The 20,892-nt window shown below is 43.9% G+C and overlaps 1 protein-coding gene across 3 annotated transcripts in view; it reads left to right on the top strand.

The window, feature by feature from the left end:
* The window catches only part of MACROD2 (mono-ADP ribosylhydrolase 2), a 1,343,640-nt gene that overhangs the window by 1,232,013 nt on the left and 90,735 nt on the right, over nucleotides 1-20,892 (top strand). For all 3 annotated transcript variants that reach the window (XM_045009265.1, XM_045009263.1, XM_045009264.1), the window contains exon 10: nucleotides 9,985-10,026. In XM_045009265.1, coding sequence (XP_044865200.1) covers nucleotides 9,985-10,026 — 42 coding nt within the window. The remainder of the gene's footprint in view (nucleotides 1-9,984; nucleotides 10,027-20,892) is intronic.

Genomic DNA, 20,892 nt, shown 5'->3' with positions numbered 1-20,892 from the left:
TGGCATTGTCTTCCACAAGTCCCTTTCCTGGGTCACATGCTCCATTTTGAGCCTTTCTGAGTACTGCAGGAAACCATCCTTCTACACTTCCGCCTTTGTGGACTTCCCTTGGGATGCAGTCACTAGGTCCTGGAACATTTCCTCTGTTATCATCTTTTTTTCCCTTTGGAGTTTAATCAGCCTCTCCGTGACTGGTAAGCCCCCTGTGTGCATGGAAAGAGGCATTGCAAGTTCTAAGGGAAATCAAGAAAAAGCACAAGCAATTATTGTCCCCATTCCAGCAACAATAAACCATTGCTTTTCTCAAAATTTGAAATGCTATTTCCATCTTCTCTTTGCACTCTGGGGCTTGCTTTGAGTGGTTAAGACATTTTGGAAATTACAACCCTCTTGTATAAGAACCTTATGAAAATGCTGGTGTGAGGGTGACATTGGCGGCTTTAGATGGGTGGGGGGTTGTGGGGTGGGTGCATGGGGGGGCTGTGGTGGTTTTAGGTGAATGGGATATGTGGAATGGTTGGGTGTAGGCCTTTAGGTTTTAAGTGTGGGGGGGCTTGTTTGGATGGAGGACAGTCGGGGACAGGTTTCAGAGTGGTAGCCGTGTTAGTCTGTATCGGTCGGGGACAGGTTAGCTATTGCATGTGCTCTTCTGCAGGCTGTCCTTACACTGGAGGATGTTACCCGGAGGCAAGCTTGCAGGAGACATAGAAGGGAAGATAGGAAGCACTGCTCTTTACCAGGATGGTGTTGCCACAGCTGGTGCAGAAATGGAAGGGAAATGGTAGCTGAATGAGCAGTCCCAAGACAGCAGCAGTGCCTTGCAATGTGCATGCCAAAATAGAGCACTATCCTTGCCTTAAGTTTTCTTTTATGACACCCACAGATCAGCATAAAGTGCACTGAAACACAAAAAAGAGTATTGTTCAATAATTGTTTCAGGTAGCCAGGAATGCCTAATAATGGCTACAAATATATGCATTTTGAAATGTCTGTAAAGCCTGTTTGGGGCAACTTACCTCTTCAAATCTCAAGTTAGCTAAAAGATGGGGGCTTTATAAAAGAGTAAGTCAGTTTTTTCTATTGCTTTTTTCTTTATCTGTTCCTGCCATACACAGTACGTTTGATTTATTTTAAACTCCTTGGAGCTAGTGTAACACCGACAGACCCCGGTCGTTGTCGGGCATGATCAAACCGGGGACCTCTGAAGCTTAGTTCATGAGCCTCTACCGCATGAGCTAAAAGACAACTACCTCTTAGCTAAGGCTGTAGAGCAGTGTCTGTCTCTCTCTCTCCCCTCCCCTTCCTCTCCTCACAGATGGGCCAGAACACCACACCCAGGAGGCGTGTGGGTTACATCAGCATCACGAGTAAGGGGCGGGAGGTTGGCAAGGAATGGGGCAGAGGGGGAGCAAGTAGGAAGCAGGGTTTGGAGGTAGCTAGTGTGGTCAGTGGTTGTGGGATATGATACTACAGGGAAATAAAGTTTTATAGCTTTAAATCTCCGGCATGGATGCCATTTTCAGCACATTGAGGGGGAAAGGCATTAAAGTCAATCGAACGGAGAGAGTCTTCTAGCTCTGCCCAGCATGGTGGTAGTATGGAAACTGTGTATGATACCAGTCTCAGGGAAGCTGTTATGCAGCACAGTTGCATTCACTGTACATAGCAGGTGTGCTCCCAAAATTGACATTTCAGCTGCTATTATTTAGACGATGATTTTACAAGTCACATATCTCTTTACACATCACTAACATCCAACTGATCAGTTTGTTGCAGTTCCCTAACGCGTTCTGTTCCTTCCTTATCTTTGTTTTGGATACTAGCATTCCAGGTACTGGTCCACAAAGGGACTTCCCTAGCTTGTACTAAGACATAAAACCAAATGTATCTTGGTTGTGATAAGTTTTCTATCTGCTTAAGCCAAATGCTTATTTCAGCAGATGCAGGGAGTTATGGGATGCTTGGCATAAATGAACAGGATTATGGTATAAGCCAGTTTAGGCTATTTGTACTTAATTGTTGTACTTATTGTTGCTTAATGCATATGTATATATTAATCACCCTATATATATGTTTGTGTGTCTCATCCACCAGATATACATAGGGTGGATAATACATATTATTAATATGATATATATGTGTTAGCTAGTGTATATTAGTTAACAATGGTGAACAACCAGCACTCGAAAATCCCCCTATACGTTGTATTTCACATAATATCAGAGCACTACATTGCAGCATTTTGAGGCTGGTTGCTGGTGGTGCTCTCTTCCACAGCAGTTTGTCGGGTTGTTTGCATGGGATTCTTGTGTAACCTCTGAGACTGCTAGATCATACAGTTCTTGGTTTCTAGAAAAATCTTCTCCTGGTGGGATCCCTTATGTGGTGTCAAGGGTACTTGCCATGTTGTCTGGAGTGCTTTATGGAAAACTCATTCTCATATCATTCTTGGGTGTTGTGGTAGCATCATTTGCAAAAATGAAATCCAGTTTGTCATGTTATGGGCACGGTAGTGGGAGCATTATTGAGGATCTTGTTCTGGTCCAATGCCTTCAATTACTCCTCCCAGAGCTCCTTTGCTTTCACTCAACCCTGGTACCAGCTCTGGTAATGCCCCCTTTTCTTCATTTGCTCAGACGGTGTCCTGTAGATGTCTGCATTCCAGTGACTCTTCTCAAGATGGGACAGGACATACATCTTTCCAAAGAGTGCAGTCCAGTCCAGCAGCTTGGTGGGTGGGGGTGCATGACTGCTATAATGGTACGAGAACTCACCACTACCTCGTTTCAAAGAGAGCACTTGAGGCTGAGTGTTTGCATTTCAATGGAGAGGTTACATTTTGTCAAGGTTACCCCTGGATAGAGGCGAAAGTAAGTTGGTACAGGCCGGCACGGTGTACTGGTAAGAAAGAGGCTGCTGGTATGGGCCGGTACACAGCCGATGTTAAAGCGTTGCCGTGGCAGCGCTTTAAACACTGTACCAGCAGGGCCGCTAACCAAGGGGTGCAAAGGGGGAAGCTGCCCCAGGGCCCGGCAATTTAAAAGGGCCCACGGCTCCCAGCAGCGGCCAGAGCCCCGGGCATTTAAATCGCCGCCAGAGCCCAGGGCAGCACGGGCCAGGCAGCGCTGAAGGGCTGACTGGGAGAGTTCGCCCCAGCCCTGCCCCTTCCACCCAAGGCTCCGCCTCTTCCAGGGGCCCAGAGCCACCCCCCACCTTGCCCAGGAGCCCAGTTGCCCTGCGTACCAGTAAGTCCTTTAAGTTACTTTCACCCCTGTCCCGGAGCTGTGGGGGGAACAGATACACAGGCAAGCTGATGCAGGAGTGAAGCTTTACAGTGGAGGATAACAATGGGAGGCCTGACAGAAGCAGAAATCCTAAAGGGAACAAGCTCACTGTGATGGGCGGTTACTCCTGTTCCCGGGGGATCGCTTACTGTGGCCTGAGATGCAAAATACCTCACTTTAAAAGGTTGTGTGGGAATGCAAGGCACTGTAAACTAAACTTACACTGCTGTAACGTCCCCATGTAGACAAGACCTTATGGTCTGCCATCCTGTGATAACGATCCTTTCTCCCTGCTTCATCGAGCAGCGTCCCATTCCTCATAAAACACTCCAAGTGCCTTGCATTTACTGCTCAGCAATATTCCGTCATCACCCCTCACTAACAAAAAGTAGCTTCATGTGCTTGAATGATCCTGGTTGCAAAGACTGCGGTTAAAATCTTTGCCACTGTTGGGTGTTTTTAAGAAACCTCACCCCTGTTGTGTCCAACAGTGGGTCACCCCACATAAAACATATTATTTCTGGTGTGAAAATTCCAGCCTGCAGGTGAGCTTGAAATTAACTTGAGTGAGTATCCATGTAAGTAAAACTCAATCACTTCATTGTTTGGTCGGGGAGGAGGTCTGTGTAGCTGAAACCGATTTCCTCTCTAAACTGATGCATTTTGAACTCATTAGTCACCCAGTTCTTCATATGGATCGTGTCAGCATCTGTAAAATAGAATCCCCAATCTTGAGCATGGCTGTTTTATTGGAGTGAAACAATTTGGTTCAGTTTATTTGCAATTGGAGTAGAAGCTACTACACATTCTGTGTGAGTAGGCTAGCTCTTGCTGCGGTGTATGTATATTCTCCTGAACATCAAGTATTGCAGTACATAAAAGAAGCCATCTCTGAGGTGGTATAAAGAAAAGTATCTGATGTCTTAGCAATTGGGTACTAAGGATTTCCATTTCATATGGTCTCAAAAGTTGCAAACACATTTTACATTCAGTGTGACTCCTGTGTTGTGAGGCTGCGTAGCTAGGCAACCCACGAAGAGAAACTGCACTGATGCTGCAGTGAGGTTTAGATATACTGCACATATCAGTAGAAATGTCTTCATAATAAAAGCAGCCAAAGCAAAATTTGATCAAACTTGCTCTGCATGAGAAGGGGTATTTCAAATAGCACCTGTCACTCTGGTATCCTATTACTGCTCCAAATTTAGGAACACAAAAGCCCAGACCTAAAAACTGTTCCCTCTTTCTTTTCCTTTGAAGCAGGGGAATGTGACTTTTTGTTTAAAGGCCTTTTTTTTTCTTAAAAGCATTCAATCTGGGGAAGGCTATATTGAAAAGATTGTTTTACACCTTGATCCGAAAACAGTCAGGCATAGGCGCAGTCTGATCTCTTCTGGCCAGGAGTTCCAAAGCTGGGGTTCCTGCCAGAGAGAATGATCTTTTCCCAGTACCTGGTAGTCTACTCAGCTGCATTGTCTCAGTGGAGAGATGAGGTAGAAGGTTCATGAAGGGCAAGACAGATATTTAGGTTCCAATCCATTTAGTGCCCCAATATGTTCCCTCCCTCCCTTAAACCTCAGGAAGTGGGGAGGATTTGGGTATGCTGCTACTATATTGACATCTGTTGGTCAAGTCGGAGAGGAAATTTGTATTCTGTTGGCTGGCTAGGAAAGAAGCTTCTGCAGTTTAGGCCCAACAGGGGACGTCGTCTGGCTGGCAGTAATGGTGTCCTGTCAAGTAGTAGTGATTCTCAGTCAGAAAGGCATGAAAAGAATAATGAGAAATATGGCAGTTGTCAGTATGGATGTAAAACTACATAAGGGCAACCAAGTGGATGATTGTCTGCATCCTTGTAGGTGCAAAAGAGCATAAGGATGGTGAAAAGAAGAGTTGGAGGTGAAGGGCATACATAGTATCTACCACTTTGTCAGCCTATTATATTTAGTTTTGATAGTTGGATTTTACTCCCCTGGCGCCATTTCAGCCTGCACCAACTAATAGTCTAAGAAGGTTTAGTTGGCAACTAAACAGAGAAATCCCCAAAGTTTAATTACACATTTTGGTTTTCACTTTCTGTAGATGGTGTGAGAATGTTGTGCTGCACATCCTTCATTATCTTAGTAGAAACAGTACAGTCATATCTTGAAGTTCCTGCTAGTTAAGTGCCTAAGGGCAGGAACTTTTTCAGCAGGACACCTATTTTTGTACAATAAATAAGCCCAGTAGGGCATCTAAATAGTTGTCAGTACTGACAGGTTTTGTGATTCTTTTTTTTTAAATGAAGGCATCAGTGATGTAATTGCAAACTCATCTCTGCTCCATTCCTCCTCCTTTATAACTAACACTTCCTGCCTCTTTGCTCTCTTCCTTCATTTGTTCTGCATGCACAGGCAGCAAGTGAAGTGCTGGGTACTAAGAATTCTGTCACGTTTCACTCCGAATCCCACAGCGTGCTCACAACACACTGAAAGATTATGGACAATATGAAGATGTACACTTGGGAAAGGAGATGTAAGAAACCAGAGTAGGCTGAGAACAAAGGGAGAGACAGCTGGGAATGGGTGGAGGAAAAATAGAGATAAAAGAACTATGAGTGAAGGAAGAGGAGAGAGGTAACAAGGAAACTGGAGAAAGGCAAAAAGGATCCAGAAAGGAGTGTTGAAGAAGTGGGTGAAAGATGAGTCCACAGTGTACGGGGCTATGTAAGGCGGTGGGGACACAGGAATGCAGATTAGAACAAAGAGCTGCCTGCTGCAGTGGTTTATGAGCTCTGATTACGTGCTTATATAGTTAAACAGAAAATAACGTATTTGCTTAACAATACAAAAAGGGAGAAGAGCAAGGAGTGGGTGGAGGTTTGATGGCTTTTTGGATTAGTAATGGTATTTAGAGCCTGTTGCCAGCTCAAATCTAGCAGTTTGATGGTTTTAACCATCTGGCAGCTGTTTGCCTGTGTGGAATGAGTTGATGAGACAGGGCCAGAGAGAACCTGAGAGAGGCAGGGCAAAAAAAACCAAAACCATGGGACAGGAGAAGCTCCTTCTCCAATCTCAATAGTACGAAAAGCAGTGCAATCGTTCTGTTCTACAGAGCTCTATAGATAGCAAATGAGATCAGGGACAGAGAGCCTGACAACCATTGCATGATATGTGAATTAATAGGGAGCCTGGGATTTTACAAAGGGATGAACTGAACAACCTGCACCCAGCCCCCTGCTTTCAGATCTTTACAGATGTGATTATCCCAAATAATATGAATAGTCGGGGCATATTTCAATCCTAGGTTAAAATCTGAACTTTAACTGTTCTTACACTGTTTACTCTTAGCTTAGCTGTCCCTCCCCTCACTGCCATGTGCTGCTCCTGCCCTCTGCCTGGGAGCTGCTCCCAGAGACTCCTGCTTGCTGTGCAGGGGGGGGAAGGGAGAGGACTAATGTCAGGGTGTCCCCCTGCCCTCTGCTCCTGCACCCCGCTTACCCCTTCTCCATATAGAGCAGGGAGAGGACTTGGACGGAGAAAGACAGAGAGAGCCTGGGGCAGCTGCTGATCCACTTAAAAAGACAATACACTTAAGAGTGGGTCAGCTTACTTAAAGGGGCAGTGTGCATTTCTCTCTCTCCTCCCACACCAGGCGTGTGTCTATCTCTGTCTGCTATGCTATCTCCCCTCCCCTCCATTTCTTCTGCCTTGTAGAGTGAGAGGCTACATTAACAACAAGGTGTTAACCCTTGAGGGCTTAGCCGAGTGCTAGTTCATCATTTAGCAGCAAGACATTCCCTGGGAAATATCCCTCCCTCTTCTACCCTCTAACTTCACCACCTCAACCAAGCTTCACAATCATCATAGCTGTGAACAGCATTAAATTGTTTGTTTAAAATGTATACTGTGTATATATATCTATATAATATATAGTTTATTGTCTGGTGAAAAAAATTTCCCTGGAACCTAACCCCCCCCCCCCATTTACATTAATTCTTATGGGGAAATTGGATTCGCTTAACATCGTTTCGCTTAAAGTCGCATTTTTCAGGAACATAACTACAACGTTAAGTGAGGAGTTACTGTACTTCATATACTTTAGACTAACTGTTATCTGGAAACTTCATTCTCTAACCCATGGGACACATGTTGGAATAAATGTCTTCCTTGCCTCATGAGCCTGATACAGTCTCCAGGGAGTCCTTCATCAGGGTGGCCTCTCAATGGCCACACCTGCCACAAGGGCAGTTTTATGTGGGGGCCACTGTCAGTGATCCTCCTGCCCTGGGCTGCAAGATTCATTCTCCTTTCTCCAGCAGGACTTGAGGGAATGAGTTTTGAGAGCTCCCTGTTGCAAGGCTTTAATGGCGAAGCTATGCAGCAGGGAATTCTTCTGCCTCCAGTGGTCACGTAAGTAGCTGGATGCACACACAGTTATCACCCACACTTCTGCTCTGCAGTGAGTTGTTCAAGGCCTTTTTGAAAAGAGGTCACAGGTTCAGTGGAATTTTAAATGGTTTGTGGAGGGAGGTTTGTTGGGTTTTTTTAGAAAGTAGGTAAGTTTGGGATTTACCTGATAGTGACAATATCTCTATAAGGAAGTGTTTACTGTCATCAAAGTTCTACTCCTGGGTCCTAATGGTTTTGTTAAACTTTACTTTAAGGTTGACACAATCCATGATCAATATGTTAAAGTAGACCTGGACTTTTGGATAATACTCTGTCCATAGCCTAGATGGGGGTGAAAACATGGTTTTGTCAAGAGGAAAAAGAAGCTACTGTATAAACTATGTAATTTACAAGGATCTGGGTTTCCAATTATACAACTTAGACTGGACTTCAGTCAAGGAGTTCTTGCCTTGCTTCTGCTTCTCAGTAATTAATGCACTAAGGAACTGACCTTGACATAGTTCATTCGGATGAGAAATGAGCTGTGTTCTGGACATGGGTTCTTAAAACATGACAAGAGCTTATCCCCGGTATAAGGTGATAATTCTTGTAATGCAGGTCTAGGGACTAAGGAGGTGTTTGTCACTTCAGTAATCTTTGCCAAGTCGAGGTCAAAGAAATTGCTGTGTTGCCTGAAATGTAAGCACCTTCATTCATATGCCTCATGTGTTATAATTTTCTGGATCAGTTGTGACGTTACCAGAGAAGAGGGGTCTGATTAAAAAATGTCAGATAAATATGGAGCTGGGGTAAAATTTTCAAAAGTGACTTAGGCACGTAGGGACCTTGTTGACTTTCAGTGAGACTTAGACTTTGAAGTGCCCAAGTCGCCTTTGAAAATGTAGACTAGGTTCCTAAGTCACATAGATGCTTTTGAAAATTTTACTCCTAGACTTCTCCAGTTCAGTGGGTGTTTTGCTCCAGGGTTTAGATTTAGGCCTACGTATATATTTAAACTTTTTGATTTGGTCAGTTAAAACCATGCTGTACAGGATAAACAATAATGTTCCCTCCATACCTAGTTTGCTGAGATTTTAGACGTTAAGATATGAGATTCTGGGACAGGCATAAAATGCATCCTCCTTTTTGCTCTATAGGAGTGATAACCCTGTCCTTTCCTTAGAAAGATGGCCCTTTAATTCACAAAAGCAGTATTCTCCTTTTCATATTTGTATTGCATTAAGACTTCACTACTTTTTAATAAGGTCATATTCTTTGCCCGTGTGTCCGATATTACCAGTTTACGCTCTATTCTAGCGCTTTGGGAATTTCATATTCCAAGCCACTGACTGTACTATAAGTAAGAACTTCCACAGAAGCTCTGCTGGTGCCATGTATGTTAAGATATTATTGCATTCTGCTGATTTACTGTGGAGGCTGAGATTAATTTGATCTATTCAGGTAGCCTAGGGAGGTTGTGGAATCTCTTTCATTGAAAATTTTTAAGAATAGGTTAAAGAAATATTGTCAGGCATGATCTAGGTGTGCTTAATCCCCCCTCAGCAAAGGGGGGATGGACTAGATGACCCCTTGAGTTCCCTTCCAGATTCAGTGATTCTTACATTGATTTTACTGCAAATGCTCTCATGGGAAAGAACATGTTTTGGGGAAATTAGTGGCTAAGTAACTCTTGCTTTACTGGATGTTTTCTAAGCATTTTGCTGAGACATTTCAGTAACTATGGGTGCCATCTTGGCCCATTGATTTCAGGTTGATACTCATATGGGTATAAGAATCTGCTACCTTGAGAATTTTAAGTTTTAATTGAAACACCCCAAACTGAAAAGTTTTCAGCTGAAAACAAAACATTTTTTGGCTGAAACCCCAAAACGTTCAGTTTTGAGATTTAAAGTCTACATTTTCTTGGAAAATTTAGGCAAAAATTATTTTTTTCTCTCTCATATATATTTTTCTCCAAAAAACAAAACTTCCAACCAACTTTAGTGTTAATGTTACCAGCTGTTTCAAGAAAAAACAAGAATCCTGAGCTTGACAAGTAAAATTAGATTAATTTCACCCTTAGGAATGAAAAACTATGAACTAGATTACAATGTGGTTTCACTGTGTGTAAGTCAAGGCAGAATTTTACCTCCCTGAATTTTGATATCTAGATATCAGTAATCTACCATACTAGTATTTCTTCTAAATCTAAATGTAATACTTTGGACAGCAGAAAACAAACTAAAATAAAAGCAATTTGAAGCATGCAACATTATTTTCAAATGCTTCTCTTTTTTTCGTAATCATTTTATTTTTATTTATTTTTTTGACAGATGATGATAATGAAGAGGAGACTGAGATAAATGAGGATACAGGTATGTGAACATGTTTGTCAAAAACATACTTCTGCAAATTATAAAACAGTTTGAGAAACGGCTTAAAATTAATCACATGACCATGGTGAACCTTGTTAGTAGGTTCTATAGTTGTCATCCATTGTAGCCCACTGGTTTGTAATTATGTTTCTTATTAACAACTAATTTGAACATGAATGGGAAATAATTAAGGTTCCACAGTTTAGTTATTTTACTAAGGTGTGGATGCAGAGCAACCCTTGGGGACTTGCATTTGCACATTTGCAGTCACTGATTCTGTGTGTTTCTGTGTGTGTGTGTAGTCATTGACTCTGTGTGTGTGTGTGTGTGCATGCCTGTGTGTGTGTAGTCATTGACTCGGTGTGTGTGTGTGTGTGTGTGTGTGTGTGTGTGTGTGTGTGTGAGAGAGAGAGAGAGAGAGAGATACTTCTGAGTTGGCAGAACACATTTATGGTATTTAGGCCTTCTGAGTTTATTACGTGTATGAATAATTATTGTTCTCTGCCTCGTGCATTGGATGGAACTTTTATAAATACTAATATGTATGGTATCGTGTTGGATGTACAAAATATACATGTGCAAAAGCACACAGTGGCCGTTAAAAATTCAGCACTTGCTGACAGGTATCATACTGTTGTATTTTTGATACCATGATTGTTTTCTATTCTAACCTCTCCAAAAAACTGTGATATCTCCAATTTCACTTTTTATTGGAACCAATGCATATGTATTTATATGAACTATATTGTTTAGATTTTGGGGGGATTTTTTCATATATAAATATATACATAAAATTAATTTTTAAAAGTATTTAATAGTAGAAATTAAAAATGACTTTTCCACTTTATAGCCAGAATCAGACTTTTAGTATCAGTTCTTTTATCTTGCTTCCTTTGTAGCCCCATTAAATTAAATGAAGTTACCACATGGGTTAGACTGCAAATCACCACAGAATTAGGTAATTTGAGTGGGACATTTTGCCACATATCTGCTCCTGTGTGGATTTCAAGCAAACAAGATCACTGCTTCTCTCACAGGGTGCCAATGGGGTACCATATATTCAGCACCATATGTTGCTTGGTGCCCTATCACTGAGTTATACTGATGTTGGATGTGCCATTAGTACTTGTGTGGCCAAAGTTTAGTATCCTTCATATATCCTTTAGCAGTAAAGAACGATGCCATTTTGACCCATTAGTGTAAGAACTTAATATTAAGGGACATTTGCATAAATGTCATAAACAGATGAGTTCTGCATTAAGGGGAGAGCTCTGTTTATGGTAATTTAGTCACCAGGCTGAAGAGTATCTGCTCTTAAATGCTTTGTGGGAAAAGTTGATTAATCTGTGTTTAAATAAGGTTGCCACTGCTATTTGCCACTTTCAGTCGTTAATGAATAATCATTTTTCATTCCACTTAACTTCATGAGGTCATGACTCCTGCAGACAGAATCAGTAGCTGAAGTCAATATTGATGATCCTGAACTGCTGAGCCATTCAGATCTAATCTGTACTCAAAGCTCATCTTTGGGTTATTTCTCTAATGTTTCAGCCTTGAAAACTTCTGGGATTCCTGGAGCGTGCAGTAGCAGGCCATCTCATGTGGGCTCTTTCAATCCTGAGACTCAGTTCTAATTAAACACAGTTGCAAAGGCTAATAGAAAAAGTTCAGATCCTCACTTAGGGCCTGATCTGGTGTCCATTGAAGTCAGTGGACATATTCCCACCGACTTCAGTGGACACCAGATCAGGCCTTTGGAGCAGCTGCAGGACTCAGCCATAAGTAAGGAATAGCAGATGGTCAAATGTGTAGTTTATGGGGAGATGAACATGCTGAGAGTGTATTCTCTGTCTTATGTCTCCACCACCCAGGAGTGTGCATATCTTATTACATTTAGAAACTCTGTTCTTCATAATTTTCTTTTTAAGTAAATGGGGATGTTTTAATTGCATGTGTCTCAGATGATCTCCAGTGATATCTGCTGATAACACTATATTAAGCATAACTGGCACTGATGAGCATTACTGTGAGTTATGATACTGGAGAAGAGTATCTCCAGTAAGTTAGGAAAAAATATTTTTATTTAAAAAATACCCTATTCTTAAAGGAGACATTCAAAATCAGCCCTTTAATGGCATTTAATTAGTATTTTTTAGCTGATCGGTTTATTTTTCAGGATGCAGCATCTTGTAACAGTTGGTAGCATACTGTTATGTTCAACTCAAAGTGCTCTGATGTTATCATATTTCATACAGTCTGCTGTCAGAATGGCTGAGTCAAAAGGGCAGCTAGAGTAAACTCCGTTGCAGATTTTTGCCGTTCAGTATCTGATATGTCCTTTATCTGAGAATTATATCTTGCACTGGCAGAGGAAAAGACTAAATGATCAGATAGATTTTGTCCATCTTTAACTGACGTGATTTAATACTTATCATTTTATACCACATTAATGAAACATTATTGTAAATCTTCACTTTTGGATTACCTGGCTTTTGTACACTTATGTTTTCAGACATATAGGAAGGCAAAAATACCTCTAATGTGACCACAGTTATGCTCAGTGATGACATATGCAAATTATGCAGCCATGTGCTATTGTGGGAAGCATAGTTCTGTAAATACATATTCCAGCACTGTAACATAAGGTTTGTTCCCCAGAGCCAAAATTAATTTCCTTAGTATTTGGAGTGGGAGGAATAAAAACACATAAACAAGTCTCGCCCAGTTTTCAATTTCCAAAACCTCGTTAGACCCGTCACTAATTATAAGTGTCCTGCTCTCCTTCAGCTGTGAAAATCTTCCCAACCTAACCACACCCCTGCTCTAGCCTCTTGCCTGCCGTGTTTCCTGTCAAACTTTCTGTTACATACCCAAAGTAAGTGTCCTACCAGTTATCCCATCTCTCCACCAAGGGTGCAACCTGCCTAGTCCCACCCAGCATCAGAAACCTTCCCTACCCAAGATGTTAGGCCCAATATTCCCCACTCACACTAGCTTTGAAACCTTTCTGTAAACTATCTCACCTGAAATCAACTATCAGATTGCACATTCTAATATATACATGTGCGTATGTCAGGGCACTTCATCTTAGATGGGAGCTTTTTCTCTGACTGGGAGGAAAATGTCAGGCATTTGTCACTGAGCAGGATTTGTGAATGTTTTGGGAGCTGGGAATGGCCTCCCTGAAGTGGCATATTGGCCTTGTGGGTTTGACCCAGGGAGAATAGCCATTCCCCAAATATTATTGTGCGTAAATACCTTTTTGCATGAATGCTCACAAATAATAAAGGGTACAAAATGGTTAAACTGACCAGCCATTCAAAACTCAAATAAATGGTTATAAGCACTGTTTTTTGCCATTCTTGACCAGCTCTGTTCATGATATGTGGTATGTCTCTGCAGAACTGAAAGGATTAAGATTTATTTCTTGGCCATAACACAAATACACATTTTTGAAGCTTACAAAAATCCTGTTCCGTCTTTGGAGTGAGGGAAAATCTACTTGTCTGCTAAAAAGCAATGAAAATGTGTTTGAAATCACATTCTCGTGAGATGGTTCCTCCGCATCTTTTTTGTGAGCATTTTAAGATTCTTTCAGTAACGGAGAAATACTGTTTCTTTGGCAATAGTAACTGTTCTAACTTCTCCCAGTGCAAGCTTCCTCATCCCCCACCCCCATCTTAGTGCAGTCAGTTAAGACATTCAATATCTTTTCTGATGTATTCAGAGACTCTAGGAAGACCTAGACATGTTATACATGGATACTTAACACTAAAACTTGATTGGCATTTGATTTTTGAGACTAGAGGAAGCCTCACAGATCGATTAGATGATAACTTCATCTTCAGAGGGGAGAATGGTGATTGAAATATTCATATTGATTTGGTCTCCTAGAATGAAGCATTGCCAAGCCAAAAAGGGAAAACAGCAGCTATCATATGGGGGCATTAGAGCCAGACAGGCCCCGCATCAATACAGTTCATTATAAATACTCTTTTTTTTTTTAAGGAATGACAGAGGGGGCAGCAATCAATCTTTAAAATCTGACAACTTCTATCCTTCGTACTAACCACATGTGTTGAATATGGCCATTGCTTCTGGCTGGCTCTATGTAGATTGAATAGCTGAGTTGTTTTTTTCTCCCTAATATTTATTCCCTGTGGTTGAGTTTGCATGTCCACGAGCCAGAGAAGAGAGAAGTTGATTTTAGCACTCCAAGGATCTTAATTTTATATCTTCTTTTCAAATCTAGTATTAAAATTTCCAATTTAGTTGATCACATCTGCTGGCAGGTAACACAGTCTTCTGTCCAGTGGTTAACCTTTAGAAAGGAAATGTCCAGTTCCTGAGATGAAGCAAATCTGGGGGTGTTTTCATACTGCAGTAAATTGATGAATACTAGAGTCCCTGACAATGGGAAGATATAGAAACAATCACCAATTTGAGCTTTTGTTGAATTAACTATTAATGTTCATTCCCTAGAACTGTGTTTAATACAGCTCTTCATTTTAGAATGTTTCCAAGCATTATGGGCTTCTGCTGCCTGTAACTTACAGTCTGACTCAGACTTTGGTGAGTCTTATTGCCACATTTAAGTATGGGATGCTGCAGAAAGAACAATGTCCCAGCCAGGGGCGGCTCTAAGAATCCCGCCGCCCCAAGCAGGGCGGCGCGCCGCGGGGCGCGCTCTGGCGGTGCCGGTCCCGCGGCTCCGGGGGACCTCTGGCAGACGTGCCTGCGGAGGTTCCGCTGGTCCCGCGGCTCCGGTGGAGCTTCCGCAGGCACGTCTGCGGGAGGTCCACCCGAGCCACGGGACCAGCGAACCCTCCGCAGTCATGCCTGCAGGAGGTCCCCCGAAGCTGCGGCTCCGGTGGACCTCCCGCAGGCATGACTGCGGAAGGTCCGCCGGAGCCGGCTGCCGCCCTGCCGGCAAAATGCCGCCCCAAGCGCGCGCTTGGCGCGCTGGGGTCTGGAGCCGGCCCTGGTTCCAGCTAAGCACGTGGAGAGATTTCTCCCCTTCCCCAAGCTTCTTGGTGAGGCCAAGGGCTTGGTGAGGGCCAAGTGAGACTGTAAACACCCAGCCAAATCCTGGCTACTGCTCAGGGGTAGCAAATCCTATCACCAAGTCCTGACTAATGGGTAGAGAAGTGCAAACTTTTCCCCACAACCTGGCTCCTTGCAGTTTGGAGGTTTGTTCTCTTAGTCCCATGCTGCATGTGGCTAAATAGATTGAACTTCTGGAGTCTATCACTATCAGACTCTGAACTCTTTCCAATTTATCAACATCCTTAAATTGTGGGCACCAGAACTGGACACAGTATGCCAGCAATGGTTGCACCAGTGCCAATTATAGAGGTAAAATAACCTCTCTGCTCCTACTCAAGATTCCCTTGTTTATGCATCCCAGGATCTCATCAGCCCTTTTGGCCACAGCATCTCACTGGGAGCTCATGTTCAACTGATTATCCACCATGCCCCGCCAAATCTTTTTCAGAGTCACTGTTTCCAAGGATAGGGTCCCCCATCCTATAAGTTAGTACAGTGAAATGGGGAGGCTTGATGCATTTATTCACATAGAGCTACACTAATGGTAAGGTGAAATTAAGAAATAGAAATAGGTATATCTCCAATTATTTCTATCTCCTAGAACTGGAACGGACCTTGAAAGGTCATCGAGTCCAGCCCCCTGCCTTCACTAGCAGGACCAAGTACTGATTTTTGCCCCAGATCCCTAAGTGCCCCCCTCAAGGATTGAACTCACAACCCTGGGTTTAGCAGGCCAATCCTCAAATACTAATAGTTTCTAAAAAGTCTCCTTTTTTCTATTAACAAGCCTCACTAACAATCAGTTTATCTCTGCAAGGAAAAGAACTTGAAACTTACTTGGTTTTTTTGTTTGTTTGTTTTTAAAGCAACAGTGTAGGGGCCAGATTTTCAATAGACATCAGCACCCAACAGCTCCCGTTAGGCACCTAAATGAAATGGCCAGATTTCCAAAAGGGCTCAGCACCTCTGAAGAACAACACGAGCTGCTGGGTGCTGAACCCTTTTTGAAAATCTAGTATCAGAGGGGTAGCCGTGTTAGTCTGGATCTGTAAAAGCAACAAAGAATCCTGTGGCACCTTATAGACTAACAGACGTTTTGCAGCATGAGCTTTCGTGGGTGAATACCCACTTCTTCAGATGCAAGTGGTGGAAATTTCCAGGGGCAGGTTTATATATGCAAGCAAGAAGCAAGCTAGAGATAACGAGGTTAGATCAATCAGGGAGGATGGGGCCCTGTTCTAGCAGTTGAGGTGTGAAAACCAAGGGAGGAGAAACTGGTTCTGTAATTGGCAAGCCATTCACAGTCTTTGTTTAATCCTGAGCTGATGGTGTCAAATTTGCAGATGAACTGGAGCTCAGCAGTTTCTCTTTGAAGTCTGGTCCTGAAGTTTTTTTGCTGCAGGATGGCCACCTTAAGATCTGCTATTGTGTGGCCAGGGAGGTTGAAGTGTTCTCCTACAGGTTTTTGTATATTGCCATTCCTAATATCTGATTTGTGTCCATTTATCCTTTTCCTTAGAGACTGTCCAGTTTGGCCGATGTACATAGCAGAGGGGCACTGCTGGCATATGATGGCATATATTACATTGGTGGACGTGCAGGTGAATGAACCAGTGATGGTGTGGCTGATCTGGTTAGGTCCTCTGATGGTGTTGCTGGTGTAGATATGTGGGCAGAGTTGGCATCGAGGTTTGTTGCATGGGTTGGTTCCTGAGCTAGAGTTACTATGGTGCGGTGTGCAGTTACTGGTGAGAATATGCTTCAGGTTGGCAGGTTGTCTGTGGGCGAGGACTGGCCTGCCACCCAAGGCCTGTGAAAGTGTGGGATCATTCTCCAGGATGGGTTGTAGATCCCTGATGATGCGCTGGAGGGGTTTGAGCTGGGGACTGTATGTGATGGCCAGTGGAGTCCTGTTGGTTTCTTTCTTGGGTTTGTCTTGCAGTAGGAGGCTTCTGGGTACACGTCTGGCTCTGTTGATCTGTCTCCTTATTTCCTCGTGCGGGTACTGTAGTTTTGAGAATGCTTGGTGGAGATTTTGTAGGTGTTGGTCTCTATCTGTGGGGTTAGAGCAGATGCGGTTGTACCTCAGTGCTTGGCTGTAGACAATGGATCTTGTGGTGTGCCCGGGATGGAAGCTGGAGGCATGAAGGTAGGCATAGCGGTCGGTAGGTTTTCGGTATAGGGTGGTGTTAATGTGACCATCAATTATTTGCACCGTAGTGTCTAGGAAGTGGACCTCCCGTGTAGATTGGTCCAGGCTGAGGTTGATGGTGGGGTGGAAGCTGTTGAAATCGTGGTGGAATTTTTCCAGAGTCTCCTTCCCATGGGTCCAGATGATGAAGATGTCATCAATGTAGCGTGGGTAGAGAAGGGGCGTGAGTGGACGGGAGCTGAGGAAGCGTTGTTCCAGGTCAGCCATAAAAATATTGGCATATTGTGGGGCCATGCGGGTGCCCATAGCGGTGCCACTGATCTGGAGATATATATTGTCATCAAATTTGAAATAGTTGTGTCTGAGGATAAAGGCACAGAGCTCAGCAACCAGTTGTGCTGTGGCATCATCAGGGATACTGTTCCTGACAGCTTGTATTCCATCAGCGTGTGGGATGTTGGTGTAGAGAGCCTCTACATCCATGGTGGCCAGGATGGTGTTTTCTGGAAGTTCACCAATGCATTGTAGTTTCCTCAGGAAATCAGTGGTGTCACGGAGATAGCTGGGCGTGCTGGTGGCATAGGGTCTGAGTAGAGAGTCCACATATCCAGACAGTCCTTCAGTGAGAGTTCCAATGCCCGAGATGACGGGGCGTCCAGGATTTCCAGGTTTGTGGATTTTGGGCAGTAGATAGAATAGCCCTGGTCGGGGCTCTAAGGGTATGTTGACTTGTTCCGGTGTTAGTGTAGGGAGTGTCTTGAGTAGATGGTTCAGTTCCTTAGTGTATTCCTCAGTGGGATCTGAGGGAAGTGGCCTGTAGAATTTGGTGTTGGAGAGTTGTCTGGCGGCCTCCTTTTGGTAGTCAGACCTGTTCATGATGACAACAGCACCTCCTTTATCAGCCTCTTTGATTATAATGTCAGGATGGTTTCTGAGGCTGTGGATGGCATTGCGTTCTGCACGACTTAGGTTATGAGGCAAGCGATGTTGTTTTTCCACAATTTCTGCCTGTGCACGTCGGTGGAAGCATTCAATGTATAGGTCCAGACTGTCATTTCGACCCTCAGGAGGAGTCCATGTGGAGTTCTTCTTTTTGTGCTGTTGGTGGGAGGGTAACTGTGTATCAGTGCGCTGTTCAGTGTTGTCCTGAAAGTATTCTTTGAGTCGGAGACGGCGAAAGTAGGCTTCCAGATCGCCGCAGAACTGTATCATGTTGGTGGGGGTGGCAGGGCAAAAAGAGAGTCCCCGAGATAGGACAGACGTTTCTTCTGGGCTGAGTGTGTGGTTGGATAGATTGACGATATTGCTGGGTGGGTTAGGGGTACCACGGTTGTGGCCCCATGTGGCAGGTAGGAGTTTAGACAGCTTACAGTCCTTTTTCCTTTGTAGAGAGGTGAAGTGAGTGATGTAGATCTCCTGTCTTATTTTAGTGAAGTCCGTTTGTATGGAAGTTTGGTTATTGATGAGAGTCTCCAGGTTGGAGAGCTCTTTTTTGATGTTTTCCTGTTTGCTGTATAGGAGGCTGATCAGGTGGTTCCTCAGTTTCTTTGATAGAGTATGGCATAATCTCTCACTGTGGTCCGTGTAGTATGTAGATAGCAGTGGATTTTTTACCTTTAGTCCATTTGGTATGATGTCCATCCGTTTGCATTTGGAAAGGAAGATGATGTCTGTCTGTATTTGTGCAAAAAATCCACTGCTATCTACATACTACACGGACCACAGTGAGAGATTATGCCATACTCTATCAAAGAAACTGAGGAACCACCTGATCAGCCTCCTATACAGCAAACAGGAAAACATCAAAAAAGAGCTCTCCAACCTGGAGACTCTCATCAATAACCAAACTTCCATACAAACGGACTTCACTAAAATAAGACAGGAGATCTACATTACTCACTTCACCTCTCTACAAAGGAAAAAGGACTGTAAGCTGTCTAAACTCCTACCTGCCACATGGGGCCACAACCGTGGTACCCCTAACCCACCCAGCAATATCGTCAATCTATCCAACCACACACTCAGCCCAGAAGAAACGTCTGTCCTATCTCGGGGACTCTCTTTTTGCCCTGCCACCCCCACCAACATGATACAGTTCTGCGGCGATCTGGAAGCCTACTTTCGCCGTCTCCGACTCAAAGAATACTTTCAGGACAACACTGAACAGCGCACTGATACACAGTTACCCTCCCACCAACAGCACAAAAAGAAGAACTCCACATGGACTCCTCCTGAGGGTCGAAATGACAGTCTGGACCTATACATTGAATGCTTCCGCCGACGTGCACAGGCAGAAATTGTGGAAAAACAACATCGCTTGCCTCATAACCTAAGTCGTGCAGAACGCAATGCCATCCACAGCCTCAGAAACCATCCTGACATTATAATCAAAGAGGCTGATAAAGGAGGTGCTGTTGTCATCATGAACAGGTCTGACTACCAAAAGGAGGCCGCCAGACAACTCTCCAACACCAAATTCTACAGGCCACTTCCCTCAGATCCCACTGAGGAATACACTAAGGAACTGAACCATCTACTCAAGACACTCCCTACACTAACACCGGAACAAGTCAACATACCCTTAGAGCCCCGACCAGGGCTATTCTATCTACTGCCCAAAATCCACAAACCTGGAAATCCTGGACGCCCCGTCATCTCGGGCATTGGAACTCTCACTGAAGGACTGTCTGGATATGTGGACTCTCTACTCAGACCCTATGCCACCAGCACGCCCAGCTATCTCCGTGACACCACTGATTTCCTGAGGAAACTACAATGCATTGGTGAACTTCCAGAAAACACCATCCTGGCCACCATGGATGTAGAGGCTCTCTACACCAACATCCCACACGCTGATGGAATACAAGCTGTCAGGAACAGTATCCCTGATGATGCCACAGCACAACTGGTTGCTGAGCTCTGTGCCTTTATCCTCAGACACAACTATTTCAAATTTGATGACAATATATATCTCCAGATCAGTGGCACCGCTATGGGCACCCGCATGGCCCCACAATATGCCAATATTTTTATGGCTGACCTGGAACAACGCTTCCTCAGCTCCCGTCCACTCACGCCCCTTCTCTACCCACGCTACATTGATGACATCTTCATCATCTGGACCCATGGGAAGGAGACTCTGGAAAAATTCCACCACGATTTCAACAGCTTCCACCCCACCATCAACCTCAGCCTGGACCAATCTACACGGGAGGTCCACTTCCTAGACACTACGGTGCAAATAATTGATGGTCACATTAACACCACCCTATACCGAAAACCTACCGACCGCTATGCCTACCTTCATGCCTCCAGCTTCCATCCTGGGCACACCACAAGATCCATTGTCTACAGCCAAGCACTGAGGTACAACCGCATCTGCTCTAACCCCACAGACAGAGACCAACACCTACAAAATCTCCACCAAGCATTCTCAAAACTACAGTACCCGCACGAGGAAATAAGGAGACAGATCAACAGAGCCAGACGTGTACCCAGAAGCCTCCTACTGCAAGACAAACCCAAGAAAGAAACCAACAGGACTCCACTGGCCATCACATACAGTCCCCAGCTCAAACCCCTCCAGCGCATCATCAGGGATCTACAACCCATCCTGGAGAATGATCCCACACTTTCACAGGCCTTGGGTGGCAGGCCAGTCCTCGCCC

This window comes from Mauremys mutica, chromosome 3, assembly GCF_020497125.1.
Source record: "Mauremys mutica isolate MM-2020 ecotype Southern chromosome 3, ASM2049712v1, whole genome shotgun sequence".
In the NCBI taxonomy this organism is placed as follows: Eukaryota; Metazoa; Chordata; order Testudines; family Geoemydidae; genus Mauremys; species Mauremys mutica.
Note: the sequence above shows the minus strand (reverse complement) of the source record. Positions and strands in the feature narration are given on the sequence as shown.